The 13192-nt window shown below is 32.4% G+C and overlaps 7 protein-coding genes across 7 annotated transcripts; 4 read left to right on the top strand and 3 right to left on the bottom strand.

Moving 5' to 3' along the window:
• Positions 1 to 104: 104 nt before the first annotated feature.
• On the top strand, positions 105 to 1436 carry BX664DRAFT_263543 (uncharacterized protein; the record flags this gene model as incomplete). The annotated part of the gene is made up of 4 exons (XM_051540771.1): positions 105 to 128; positions 228 to 353; positions 447 to 1264; positions 1409 to 1436. 4 exons carry the CDS (start codon positions 105 to 107, stop codon positions 1434 to 1436), a joined length of 996 nt encoding a protein of 331 aa, XP_051400710.1.
• Positions 1437 to 1716: 280 nt separating this feature from the next.
• On the bottom strand, positions 1717 to 2319 carry BX664DRAFT_334114 (uncharacterized protein). Its single transcript, XM_051545649.1, has one exon. The coding sequence runs from the start codon at positions 2307 to 2309 to the stop codon at positions 1746 to 1748; it is 564 nt and encodes a 187-aa protein (XP_051400709.1). The 5' UTR covers positions 2310 to 2319; the 3' UTR covers positions 1717 to 1745.
• Positions 2320 to 3007: 688 nt separating this feature from the next.
• BX664DRAFT_334110 (DNA repair protein RAD14) lies at positions 3008 to 4303 on the bottom strand. The gene is made up of 6 exons (XM_051545648.1): positions 4009 to 4303; positions 3786 to 3946; positions 3685 to 3703; positions 3504 to 3598; positions 3299 to 3416; positions 3008 to 3235 (listed from the first exon to the last, which is right to left on the bottom strand). Exons 1-6 carry the CDS (start codon positions 4295 to 4297, stop codon positions 3081 to 3083), a joined length of 837 nt encoding a protein of 278 aa, XP_051400708.1. The 5' UTR covers positions 4298 to 4303; the 3' UTR covers positions 3008 to 3080.
• A 501-nt stretch (positions 4304 to 4804) lies between these two features.
• BX664DRAFT_386280 (uncharacterized protein) lies at positions 4805 to 6632 on the top strand. The gene is made up of 2 exons (XM_051549315.1): positions 4805 to 5387; positions 5453 to 6632. The coding sequence occupies exons 1-2, from the start codon at positions 4838 to 4840 to the stop codon at positions 6535 to 6537; spliced, it is 1635 nt and encodes a 544-aa protein (XP_051400707.1). The 5' UTR covers positions 4805 to 4837; the 3' UTR covers positions 6538 to 6632.
• Positions 6633 to 8543: 1911 nt separating this feature from the next.
• On the top strand, positions 8544 to 10085 carry BX664DRAFT_373939 (ankyrin repeat-containing domain protein; the record flags this gene model as incomplete). Its single annotated transcript, XM_051548690.1, has 5 exons — positions 8544 to 8688; positions 8831 to 9034; positions 9115 to 9162; positions 9226 to 9461; positions 9528 to 10085. The coding sequence occupies 5 exons, from the start codon at positions 8544 to 8546 to the stop codon at positions 9900 to 9902; spliced, it is 1008 nt and encodes a 335-aa protein (XP_051400706.1). The 3' UTR covers positions 9903 to 10085.
• BX664DRAFT_334104 (uncharacterized protein) lies at positions 10029 to 11207 on the top strand. Its single transcript, XM_051545647.1, has 3 exons — positions 10029 to 10144; positions 10231 to 10358; positions 10643 to 11207. Exons 1-3 carry the CDS (start codon positions 10108 to 10110, stop codon positions 11108 to 11110), a joined length of 633 nt encoding a protein of 210 aa, XP_051400705.1. The 5' UTR covers positions 10029 to 10107; the 3' UTR covers positions 11111 to 11207.
• Positions 11208 to 11549: 342 nt separating this feature from the next.
• BX664DRAFT_334102 (uncharacterized protein) lies at positions 11550 to 12662 on the bottom strand. The gene has a single exon (XM_051545646.1). The coding sequence runs from the start codon at positions 12594 to 12596 to the stop codon at positions 11757 to 11759; it is 840 nt and encodes a 279-aa protein (XP_051400704.1). The 5' UTR covers positions 12597 to 12662; the 3' UTR covers positions 11550 to 11756.
• Positions 12663 to 13192: the final 530 nt, after the last annotated feature.

The raw sequence follows: 13192 nt of genomic DNA, 5'->3' as shown, positions 1-13192 counted from the left end.
ACAATCAAGGAAGCACAAAAAAAATAAAGATTGAGAAAACAAAATTGTCTATATTTCTACACTTTTTTTTTTTTTTTTTTTTTACTTTTCTTAACTTTTCCAACATGGCATTCAAATTCAACTTTACTGTAATAATAAAAAAAAAAAAAAAACAGCAACTAATATTCATATAATAGATATACTTATTCTTTTTTTTTATTGAATTCTTTGTTTCTGACCTCTTGTAGGAAGATGATCTCGATCTGGAAGAATCTGACACTCAGCAACAAAATGATCTTGAAACTTCACTTGGTGATTTACAATTGAAAGAAGACGAATGTGATAAGATTCCTTGTCAAGAATATGATATTATGGTAAGTTGATTAAACAAACATATGGGAAGAAAAGAATATCAAAACAAGCTAATACAAATACATAATGCTACCTTTTATATATTTATGATTTAGACTTCACCTTTACCTAATGTGATTCAAGCCGATATACTCCAGATTCCCAATGTGACACTTCCTCTTTATAAACGTACTTTGGCCGATGTCAAGTTCCAAATGGCAGAACAAGATACATTGGGTGATACCAACAATACCACGGAAGAAAACAAGGTACTGGACATGCTTAATTTGACAGGCAACAGTGATTTAGTACGAGGGGTATATGAAGGTGGATTCAAGACCTGGGAATGTTCTGTTGATTTGGTTCAATGGTTATCTACTTTACAAGATATAGAAGGAAAACGTATTTTAGAAATTGGATGTGGTTCAGCTTTACCTTCTCTCTATTTACTTGCTCGTTATCAAGAAGTCCAAGTTGATGTACAAGACTACAATGATCAAGTCATTCGATTGATTACTTTACCCAATATTTTGTTGAATACCGTTTTATCACCTCAAGAGCCAACGACAATAGAAGCAAACAATGATACTGATGATGATGATGATGATGATGATGATGATGAAGAGAATAACAAAACCGGCAATGATGAAAATCACGATGAAGATGATGAGGTAGAAGGAAAAGACCAAGTGATGGAAGATCCAGTGACATGCGATGCAGAAGCGGAAATTCCTAGTGACAAGGTTTCTGATATGTTACAACAAGTTCAACAACGTACCAAGGCATTTGTAGGTGATTGGGCTGGGTTACCGAACCAACTGGCACAACAAAAGTACGATATATTGATTACTTCTGAAACCATATATTCTGAACATTCGTTACCTGACTTGATTCGTGTCTTTCAAAATGCTCTTCATAAGCCAAATGGTGTTGGGTAAGGATCCAAGAAAAAAAAACAAGGATAAGAAGGCAAAATTAGTAAATGTAAGAACTTGAATTATTTACAGTTATCTTTTCTTCTTCTTCTTCTTCTTCTTCATACATAGATATGTTGCTGCGAAAACGGTATATTTTGGAGTTGGTGGAGGAATTTTACCTTTCTGTGAATTGATCAACAAGGCTACTGATGATGATGGTGATAAATTCAAGATAGAAAAGGTGTTCGAAAGCGATAGTACAGTTAAGAGGGAAATCCTGAAAATATCCTGGGATGTTTGATATGATGGATCGGTTGTTCATATATATAGTATTAGCATAGAATAATTTTAGTTTAGAATTCATTTTAGTCATTTATTCATTTATTGATATCAAGAAAACAAAAAAAAAAAAAAGAAAATATACATTCGAAATAAAAAAGTCATTCATAAATGTTTATTCAATACAAAAAAAAAAAAAAAGAATATAGTATAGGAGGATTATTGATGATGGAGATTCATAGGATGATGACTTGGAGTATCATATTGATAGGGTGTATTATGGAATTCGATTTTTTCTGATTCTAAAGGACTATGTTGAGGATAATAGTAAGAAGGGTCAAGATATTGTTGATGTTGATAATTATGATTGGCATGTACAGGTGATGTTGGAGAATAAGAAGGTGCATAGACAAGTGGTGATGGCTGCTGTTGTTGTTGTTTTTGGACGGTACTTGTACTTTCAACAGAAATATGTGATTGACGATACATTGCTCCATGATTATTCTTGTTGCTGTAATGACGCGGTTGATCAACAGGTTCAGGTACGTAACGACCCCAATGAGGCTCCTTTGCATGCATATATTGTTTGGTTACACCATCATCATCATCATTTGGGTTAGTACGAAGTGCGGCCAGAAAAAGGAATATCCAAACAAGGCAAATGACACCAGCAGAAATCCAAGTAGCATCACTTAATAAACACCGTTGATAAAGAAGAGGATGGAAATGATCAATGATGGGTGAATCTAATTGATGACAATATGTAATAAGATCTGTTACCATAGGACGTTTGATGTCCACTAGACCATTTGACCAAGGTTCATTTGTCACATAAAAAATGGCAGTGAAAATGGATGTAAGTAAAGGTAATATATTGAATATTGATAATATCTTATCTCCACGTAATAATTTGGTTCTATTAAAACAAAAGGCATGGATAATAATCACACAACTACTAATCAATGAGAGACCCAATACCACCCACCAAGTCAAATACTAAAGACAAAAAAAAAAGGTTTAAAAGATATATAGATATATTAAATAAATAGATAAAGAAATAAGTCTTACTTGCCAATGACCAGCTTGTATCCAAGTAGGTATGGAGGCTAAGTTTTGATAATTTGATAAAAGAATACATTGTACGAGATGACAGCCAAATCCAACTAGACTAAAAAGAAATACCATCCATCGTAAAAAGTTGACAACATAAAGATTTTTCATGCTTTTTATTATTATTTTTATTGTCAAAAAAAAAAAGAATAAATAAAAAAAAAAAAGGAAAGAAAAGGCAATAAGGGAATTAGGAAAGAAGGGGATCCTTTGCAAAACTCCGTGTAGGGTCAAAAAAAAAAGATTCAAGGGGTATAAGAGTTGAACCAAAGGGAAATGAGGAGCAACTATCAAAAAAAAAAAAAAAAAGAATCCTGATTCAACAAAAAAAAAAAAAAAAAAAAAAAAAACAAAAAACAAAAACCAAAAAAAAAAAAAAAGAGATGATAATCATCAAAAGATTTATTATATATATACAAAAATCTATCATCTAAAAACTATTCACTAAAATTCTTCTGATTCTATCACTAAATTACATTCTGTACATCTTTGGATGGTATTTCCATTTTCATCTTCTTCTGATTCACCAAATATATGTTTATGTGGACCTTCCTGTCGTTTTCGTTCACGATTACTTGTCATTGTTCTTCGCCGTAAATCTATAATAGAAAATAGAATGGGATGATCAGTTTGGTTCTCTATTCATTTGATTATCATCTTACCCGCCAACTTCTCCTTGAACTTTTTATCTTTCTTCTCCTTTTTTTGTGTCTCTCTCCGTTCATATTCCGCATCTAATCCTTCAGGTCCTCCCCATTTCTTGAATGCATATTCTTCAACCTTAAATCAAAAAGATAGATGAGTATTCAATACTTTATTTATTTTCTTCCATTTCTTCTTTTTTTTCTTTTTTCTTTTTCTTTTTACCATTTCACGAACATAAAGCATCATATTATTCCATGTCGCTTTCCTTGGATTAGGCTTGGACCAATGAGGTAATAATTCTTTATCTTTCAATTCAGCTAAAAAAAAGAAAAGAAAAAAAAATCGGCATTGATAGTAAGATAATGAATACAACCATCATTTTTTTTTTCATCACTTGACTTACGATCTGTTAATAGATAATCCTATAATATACATAAATAGAAAAGAAAGTTAAAATTTCATCATCATCATCATCATCATTTGATATATATAGATATATATTACTTCTCTAGCTTCAGTTTTTGTAATCAAACTATATCGTTCAGGATATTTTTCTTTGCAAGCTCGGCATACTGAAATATGGAAGACTTGGAAAAAAATAGGATCTATATCCATTGATTGACAATCTTTACATTTAGGAGCAGTCATAGGATCCAAAGGATAGGCTAATATATAATAATAGTTAGTTAGTTAGTTTTGTATCTTTTTTTCTATATATATAATTTACGTATATAGGGATCAATTTTGGTTGCTTCTTCTTTAAATCGATTAACTTTTTCTTCTACAGCTTCGTCTATAATAAAACCACCTTTTGTATTTTCAAAAGTACTAAGATCATATTCATAAAAAGTTGTCCATCTTGCTTTCTTATTGTTGGTTCGACTACTGTTTGACTGTTCTTCTTCTTGATTATCAGCTGTTCTTTTTTTAGACAATGCAAGTCTTTCTAAAGCCTTTTTTCGATTATGTTCAATACGTTGTTGTTGTTCTTCCGTAAGAGTTGTATCATCTGCCATTATTATTTCTATTCATAAATGAAAAAAAAAAAAAGAAAAAAGAAAAAAGAAAGAAAAAAAAATGCGACTGTGCCTCAACGGAATTTGAAAATAACGTGGTTGTCCAATGATCGAAGAATAGGTTACGCATAAACTTTGTTTTCTTTGGTTACCCTTGCATTATTCAATATCAATGAAAATGAAAAAAGAAAAAAAAATTAAAAAAGAAAAAAAGAAAGTAAATGATAATAAACGTTTTATATTAAAAAATATGAGTTTATTTTTATATATAGATCAGTTTTCTTTTTTTTCTTTTTTATCTACATAAAGACATGGAATATAGTTTTGATTCAGAAACCGCTTTTTTTTTTTTTTTTTTTTTGACACGTTGACCAAAAATGACTGAAAATAAGTGGCTTGGTAAGGTGAAAACCATCAACTCCGCTAATGTAACCCTTTCAAAAAAAAAGATCATTAAAAAATTTTGATCCTCTTTTTTTCTTTTCTTTTTTTTTTTTTTTTTTCGACTATATATATATCTATATATTTTTCCATAATAGAATGTCGACCCTTCAACAAGAAAAAGTAACTCAAGTCAATGAACTTTTTGATACTGTTCTTATTTTGGACTTTGGTTCTCAATATTCTCATTTGATCACTCGCCGCGTCCGAGAATTAGGAGTTTATTGTGAACTTTTACCTTGTACTCAAAAGATGGCTGATCTTCATTTCAAACCCAAGGCTATTATTTTATCTGGTTCTCCTTATTCTGTTTATGATAAAGATGCTCCTCGTGTTGATCCTGATGTATTTGATACTGGTGTCCCTATTCTCGGTATTTGTTACGGTCTTCAAGAAATGACTACTTTTATGGGTGGTAAGGTCGATGCTTGTGAACACCGTGAATATGGTCATGCTGTCTTATCTGTGAAGAAACATCCTCATCTTCCCTTTGTTGATAAACTCTTTGCTGGTTTGGATGGTGATAATGTTCAAGTATGGATGAGCCATGGTGATCAAGTCTCTGCTGCTGCTCCTGGTTTCACTACTATTGCTGAAACTCGTACTGCTCCTTTTGCTGCTGTTGCTCATGAAGAAAAACCTTTCTTTGGTAAGAAGAAGAAAAAAAAAGGAAATAGTGTGGCTATGTTTATTTAACTTTTTTTTTTTTGATAGGTATTCAATTCCATCCTGAAGTGACTCATACTGTGGATGGTCAAAAATTGTTACACAACTTTGTGATTGATATCTGTCAATGTGAAGCTTCTTGGACTATGGAATCATTTGTTGATAAAGAAATTGAACGTATTCGCAATGTGGTTGGACCTATTGATCATGTCATTGGTGCTGTTTCTGGTGGTGTTGATTCTACTGTTGCTGCTCGTCTTATGCATGAAGCCATTGGTACTCGTTTCCATGCTGTACTTGTAGATAATGGTGTGATGCGTTTGAATGAATGTGCTAATGTTAAGAAAATGTTGGGTGATAAGATGGGTATTAATATTAAGGTGGCCGATGCCTCTGATCTCTTTTTGGGTCGATTGAAGGGTGTGACTGATCCTGAACAAAAACGCAAGATTATTGGTAATACTTTTATCCATGTGTTTGAAGATGAAGCTGCATTGATTGAAAAGGAATTGGAACAACAACAATCTGAAGGCAAAATCAAGTATTTGTTACAAGGTACCTTATATCCTGATGTGATTGAATCCATTTCATTCAAGGGTCCCAGTGCTACTATTAAGACTCATCACAATGTGGGTGGTCTTTTGGAAGATATGAAACTCAAGTTGATTGAACCTTTACGTGAATTATTCAAGGACGAAGTACGTGCTCTTGGTAAGATTTTAGGCTTGGATGATGAATTGGTTTGGCGCCATCCTTTCCCTGGACCTGGTATTGCTATTCGTGTACTCGGTGAAGTGACTAAAGAACAAGTTGAAATCGCTCGTTTGGCCGATAATATTTATATCGAAGAAATCAAGAAGAATGGATACTATCGTAACATTTCTCAAGCTTATGCTGCTTTGTTACCTATCAAGGCTGTGGGTGTTATGGGTGATAAGCGTACCTATGAACAAGTCATTGCTTTACGTGCTGTAGAAACTAAGGACTTTATGACCGCCGATATCTTTGCCTCTGCCGAATGGTTTGTTTGTTTGAAACGTATCAGTTCTCGTATCATCAATGAAGTCAAGGGTGTCAACCGTGTTGTTTATGATATCAGCTCCAAACCTCCTGCTACCATTGAATGGGAATAGATTAATTTATTATATTTTCATCATACTCTACTTATATATATATTATTCTCTCTCTCTTTTTTTTTTTTTTTGTCATTATTAGTATTAGTCATCACCATTTTTCTTATATATTTTTTTTTCTTTCATTATCACAAAAACATCATTTTATCATACACCATCAAAAATAGACAATAAAAAAACATCTTTATCTTTTTATATTTATAGAAACCATTATATATCTAGAGAGAGAATGATCAAAGGAATTCAATACATATCTTTACGTCACATTCATAAAAGTAAGGTTGGGATAATCATCTCCCCTTGCATGTTTATAGATCCGTATCACATGGTTGGTTAGACAAAAATTCATGCATCGTTTTAAAATATAAAAGCCAATCTAAAGACCGACTCTTTTTTTTTTTTATTAGCATTATTCAAATTGAGAATGTATATAAAAATAATAGACCAAGGTATGATTAAAAAAAAAAAAGTAGGAGAGAAAACGAGAGAACAATAGATTATACAAAATGATGTATTTTACAAAAATACAAAGGGGGGAAAAAGGGATTAGGAGAAAGAAGAAAGATATATACTGGTGTATGTGTATAGAATAGTAATAAAGGATGTGTAAAAGAGTATATGAAAAAAAAAGTGGATTAGTAGGTTAAGATTAAAAAAAAAAAAATAAGGAGATATGGAAAATGAGGAAGGAGAAAATGAACCAATAAGAGAAAAATGTTCAACGTAAAGGAGATTACCAGCACCCCATAAACGTGTCAAGAGACTCTTTTAACAACGAGGGTGAACCATAACAAGAAGGGGTTGTTGCCATGAGTTTAGCTGCAGGTCCTCTGTTTTGTATCTTTTCCCAATCTACGTATTGTTTCATACTAGAAGATAATTCATCCTTAAAGATCATCCCATCTGTTACAGAAGAAAAGGATGATGTTGTTGATGACGAGTTTGACGCAGGAGGTTGATGCAGTAACATGCTGGATAAAAGTGATCGTTGTTTGACAATAGGGGTTTGTTTTTTGGTGAATTCGTAAGTCCAATGAGAAGTAGAGCCATCATCATCATCATCATCATCATCAAATAAAGTCATATCATCATCATCATCACCATTCATAAGAAGATCTTCGCTATGACCATCATCTGCCAAATAAAATTTTTGTTCATCGCGTTGTCTGATTGGTTGATTCAAAGGAATGGAGGTTGATAAGGCGTAACTACAGTTGGACCAATCATCATCCATAGTGGTTGAAGAAGAAGAAGATGTGCTAATAGTACTAGTGGTTTGGGTGGAATCACGACGCCTTAAGTTCCAATTTACTTTTTCTAATGAATCATCCTCTGTAGGTTTTTTGAAAACTATACAAAAAAAAAAAAAAAAAAAAGAGTGAATCTTTGTTATCAAGGTAGGAAATAAAATAAATAAAATTTTACCATTCCACATATAAGATAAACTATCCGCATGAATAACAGTTGTATCGAGTTTAACTGAAGCAGATGAAATCATTGGTATTTCTAATCGTTGTAACATCATGTTGATGATGATGATGATAAAAAAAAAAACTACTTTAAGGGAAAGAAAGAATAGAAAAGAAAAATGAAAAGAATGAAAAAAAAAGGAACAAGGAAAAGGGAAAAAAAAAGTATATTTATGCATTATATAAAAATCATGGTTGGTCGATCTTTTTTTGGGGAAGATAGAGGGGTCTAAAATAAGGGGAACCAGATAAACGTTTCTTTTCTCAAAAGGAGATATATATATTTATATATATATATATATAAAAGGGTGTAAACTATGAGGATGGAATCCGAATCCGGTGCCGAAAAAAATAAAAAAAAGCCATATCTTCGATCAATGAAAACTTTTTTTATCATCATCATCATCATCATCCTTTTCACCATGTGACAAATGGCTTTATGGAATCGGAATTTCAATACCTTGTTTTTTTTCTGTTTCTCTCTCTTTCTCTTTTCTTTTTTCTTTTTTTCTTTTCTCTATATCCTCTACAGTTTTAATGCCAATGTATACCGAAAATAAACGTATTGGAAAATCAAAACAAAAGAAACATTATACGATTGAACATATACGTGAACTTTTACAACTATCACCGGCCGACGTTTTACTGTTAGATGCTTGTGCAAGGAAAACTGTTGACGATGGTATTATATCTGTAATATTGTGTGTGTGTGTGTGTGTGTGTGTGTGTGTTGTGTGTTTTATATAGGAAAAAGGATTCAATCATATAACTCAATCTTTCCCTTTTTTTTCTTCTTCTTCTTCTTTTTTTTTTTTCTTATTTAGTTCATACTATACTTTCAACAGCAGATCCTTCTATCAATCCCGATCTTATACGAGACAAATACCTTCGAACTCCTTTACACATTGCTTGTAGTCGACAAGATGATCATACCGAGGCAACTGCTATTACTAAACTTCTGATACAGTATGGTGCTGATGTCAACAATGGTGTGGGTGATATTGATGGATTTCAACCTATGCATATGGGTATTAAAAAAAAGAATAGTTGAAGTCTATTATAATAAATATATGAATACATTTTCTTTTTTTCTTATTTTATTCTATAGCTGTATTGGCTGGAAATTATCATTGTGTATTATTATTATTGGAAGAAGGTAAAATTAAAGAATAATAGAAATAATATGAAACTAAACTGATTTCTTTTTTTTTTTCTGTAGGAGCAAATATACCAGCCTCAGACCCCTTTCGCTTAACACCACTCTTGTTAGCCAAACTCAAATTAGATAATCTCCGACAGGCACCATCATCGTCAACATCTGTAGATATCCATGGAAGAGACAACATCATGACAACATCAACAACAAATAGTAATGGATCTTCAAGTAATGATATTGGATCCAAAGTACAAGATATGTCGGAAACTGCAAAAGCTGAATATGAAGGACTTGTATCTGTAAGTGAGGGGTAGAATTTAGAAAATAATGTTTAAATCTCTTTTTACTTTTTCATTTTGAAATAGATTACAGAGGTATTAGTCAAACATTTAGCCAATAAACATATGACAACCATTGGAATATCACTACGGACATTATCATCACCTACAACTTCTTCTTCTTCATCATCATCATCACTGTTATCCACTTCATCTTCTTCAACCACATCATCCTCTTCATCTTCACCACCATCACACTATGGACTGTCGGATTCTCTTTTCAGCAAAGAACAACAGGATGATGCATTGAACGAAACAATCACATGTCTGACTGAACAATTGTCTACAATGGAAATGACCGAAACTACAACCCATTTCTCTAATAGCAACTCTCTTCAAGCTAGGCAAAGTCTGAATAACTTGATTGACAAGATCCGAAAACTAGGTATTCAAGAAAAGTAGGCCGTGACAATTGGAATTTTTTGGTCGTCTTATTAGTTGATATATTTAGTTCGTATTCCTCACTTATTTATATCTATGCCCCTAAAAAAAAAAAAGAAAGCGTTATCATATATACCAGTCGATCTTTTTCGAACACCGCAATAAAAAAAACGATGAATGGGCTCTTTTTTTTTTTTTTTTTCTTGTCCTTTCATTTTGGAATATCATGTCCTATAACGATAATGCTTCATCTATACTAGCTGGTAAGTTGATAGAAAAAAAAAACATAGAAAATCATTATAAGGAAAAAAAAGACACTAGGATATTCATTCTTTTCTTTTTTTTTTAGCTGTGACAAAGTCTTTTGAATCCGCTGCAGATAATACCACGTCTTCTTCAATACAGTCTTCCGATGATTATTCTTATGCAATTATTTCAAACAATTCTATTGATCTATCTACCTTAAAACAAGAAAAGGTAAAGGAAAGAACATATATAGATGAATGCAACATAATCGACTTATTATGTACATTCTTTTCTTATAATTGATATAGGCCAAGAAGCGCATCCTTTTATCAACAAAAGCAAGCTCGAATACGACAGTAAGTAAACTATATGATATATATATATATATATATATATATATATATATGTGTGTGTGTGTGTGTGTATGTGTGTGTTTGTGTGTATGTGCGTGTTGTTGTTGTGATGCGTTATAATAAAACCTGACGTGTTCATCTTCTTCTGTTTGCTTTTCCTAGGACGAATACCATAGTATCAAAGAGGATGAATCAACAACTCATTCAAGTAGACTACAACGATCTCTTGTACGACCGGTGTTTCTTTATGGACTTGGTTTTTTGTTACTCTTCTTGGTGATAGGATATACAATAATGATGGTGATGACGAACCCCAGTGAAGAGACAACAGTCATGAAAAGCAATGTAACACCTTTACAACAAGGTCTTCCAAGGAGGATGCTCAATCAAGTAAACAATATGAAAACATGGATGGATGATGGAAAACCGATGTATATCACAAGGATGTTACAGGATAGTATCACGACACGGATAGATACTCAACGTAGCCAATTTTACCAATGGATGGAACTACAATATGGTGCAATCACGACTATACCACGATACCTTATCGACCTTTGGTACTATTTCATCAAACCAGCTGACATTCTTTCATCAACATCAACAACATGTAACGTATTATCATCATGATGGGAACAAGATATACTTTTTGGTGTGGCCGGTCTTTACCAAATTAGTGAATTATTGTTGGGGCATCTTTTTTTTTTTTTTTTTTGTTTGGATGATGATAGTCTTTTTTTTTTTTTTTTTTTTTTTGTATCTATCTCTAGTCAATTTGTTAGTATAGTGATTTATTTGATCCACAATGCTATCTCTTTTTTTGGGATACTTGTAAGAATGTTTTACTTTTGGGTTGTACAATCACGTTCTAGTAATTGTTGTATCATGTGGTCTATCAATAAAGAAAAAAAAAAACTTTTATATGCTATCTGAAAGTAAGTTTTTGAACTAAAAATGGTTAGGAGAGGTGATCGTCGGTCTTTGGTTTTACTTGTCAACGCGAACACGATATTTTTACTTGTGTATGACTCGTAAAAGATGATAAGAAAAAAAAAAAAGGATGATGGTTCCTGTACACAATATCTCGTAAAATATATAAGTGATGACGCTAAATGATTTCTTTTTATGTTACGATCTACAAATAGAAATACAATTTGTGTTGAGATTCTTTTATTGATATGATATGTGAGAATAAGCATGTGAGAAAGAAAAAAAAAAGTGGGATAAAGATAAGACTAAATGAATAAAATGCAGCTAAAAAAAAAGATGAGGAGAATCATTTTTGACAGACCAAAGTATGAGAAGGTTGATGTTGTTTCAGGCACTTGATACTACAATAACGTTGGTATTTACATTTGGCACATACAGGCATGGCTTTCTTTTCCAATCCACATTGACCACAAGCAGAGATGGCAAAGGAAGAGGTTGTTGATGATGATAAAGAGATAGAGGAAGGTGTGGAACTAATAGAAGTGGGAGATTGTAACGAAGGAGGATGATTGCTAAGTAAACTACTAGATGATGATGGGGAAAAGGTAGGGGTAACTAAGACAAGGGGATGATCTGAAAGAAAACTAGAAGCGTTGTTTTGTAAATCTTGTTGAGTATCAAAGGAAGTAGACAGAGCCAAGCATTTGCGATAATAAAGTCTAGCCTTGTAAAGATTCTCCATACCACCATCATATTGATAAATAGCAGCACGACAATGGTAAATCGTGATTCGAATAGCATTTTCCACTGGTTCTTCAGGTTGATCTTCCTTAAGCCATTTTGCATACATCCAAAGATCATGAGCCATAGGATCAAACCAATCCAAATGATGATATAATCTTGTTTCCATATGTTCCAGTAACATCTTGGTCATTTGCCATACGAGCTCAAGTACATCATCACTTTGTTCTTGTTGTCGTGATCCATGTAATGCTTGTCGATAATACATTGCCACCAGATCACATTGTTGACATCCTTTCTCATCATGTTTCCGCTGTCTTCCAAATCCAAGTGCTATTGATACTAGATTTAACCAAGTTTCTTCTTGATGTGATGATCTATTGACTACTTGGCGACTTTTATTTTCCGGTTGAATGATGTTAGGGAATAATAAGGTAGATGGCATTGACGGATATATAACAATGGGTAATAGAGAGAGAAAAAAAAAAATAAAAGTAAAAGTAAAAAAAAAAAAAAAAAAAAAAAAAAAGGAAAGAGAAAAAAAAAAAAAACTTTTTTTTCTTGTTTTAAAAGACCTTCAAAAAAAAAAAAAAGAACTGTCCAAATTAGGTAATGGCTACTTGAAACTTTGATTTGCCTTAATCTAAAAATGTCACCACCGCCTTCAACAAGCACAACACCTGAGGTCGGGTGATCGGAGTCACTTCAAAGTATGAAGATATCATATCTTTTGTTTTTTTTTTTTTTTCTTTTGCGTTCAGACCACCTATTTCATTTATTGGTAGATCTTTTCCAAATGATTGTGAATATTCAATGGATCATCATATATTTTCAAAAAAAAAAAAAAGCAAATAAATAAGAAAACTATTATTTAATGATGATTTGATTTTTTGATTTTCTTTTTTTATTGTGTGTGTTTGCGTGAGAGAGAGAGAGAGAGAGAGACCATCAGAACAAGATCCGAAAGAAAGGGGAGCATCATATTCACTATCGTAGTTTCGGACCTACACAAACATGGTAGGACGAAAGGAAATGCGCCAA

Source organism: Halteromyces radiatus (assembly GCF_025201355.1).
Source record: "Halteromyces radiatus strain CBS 162.75 chromosome Unknown BX664scaffold_4, whole genome shotgun sequence".
NCBI lineage: Eukaryota > Fungi > Mucoromycota > Mucoromycetes > Mucorales > Cunninghamellaceae > Halteromyces > Halteromyces radiatus.
The sequence above is the reverse complement of the archived record's forward strand: the minus strand, read 5'-3'. Positions and strand labels throughout refer to the sequence as shown.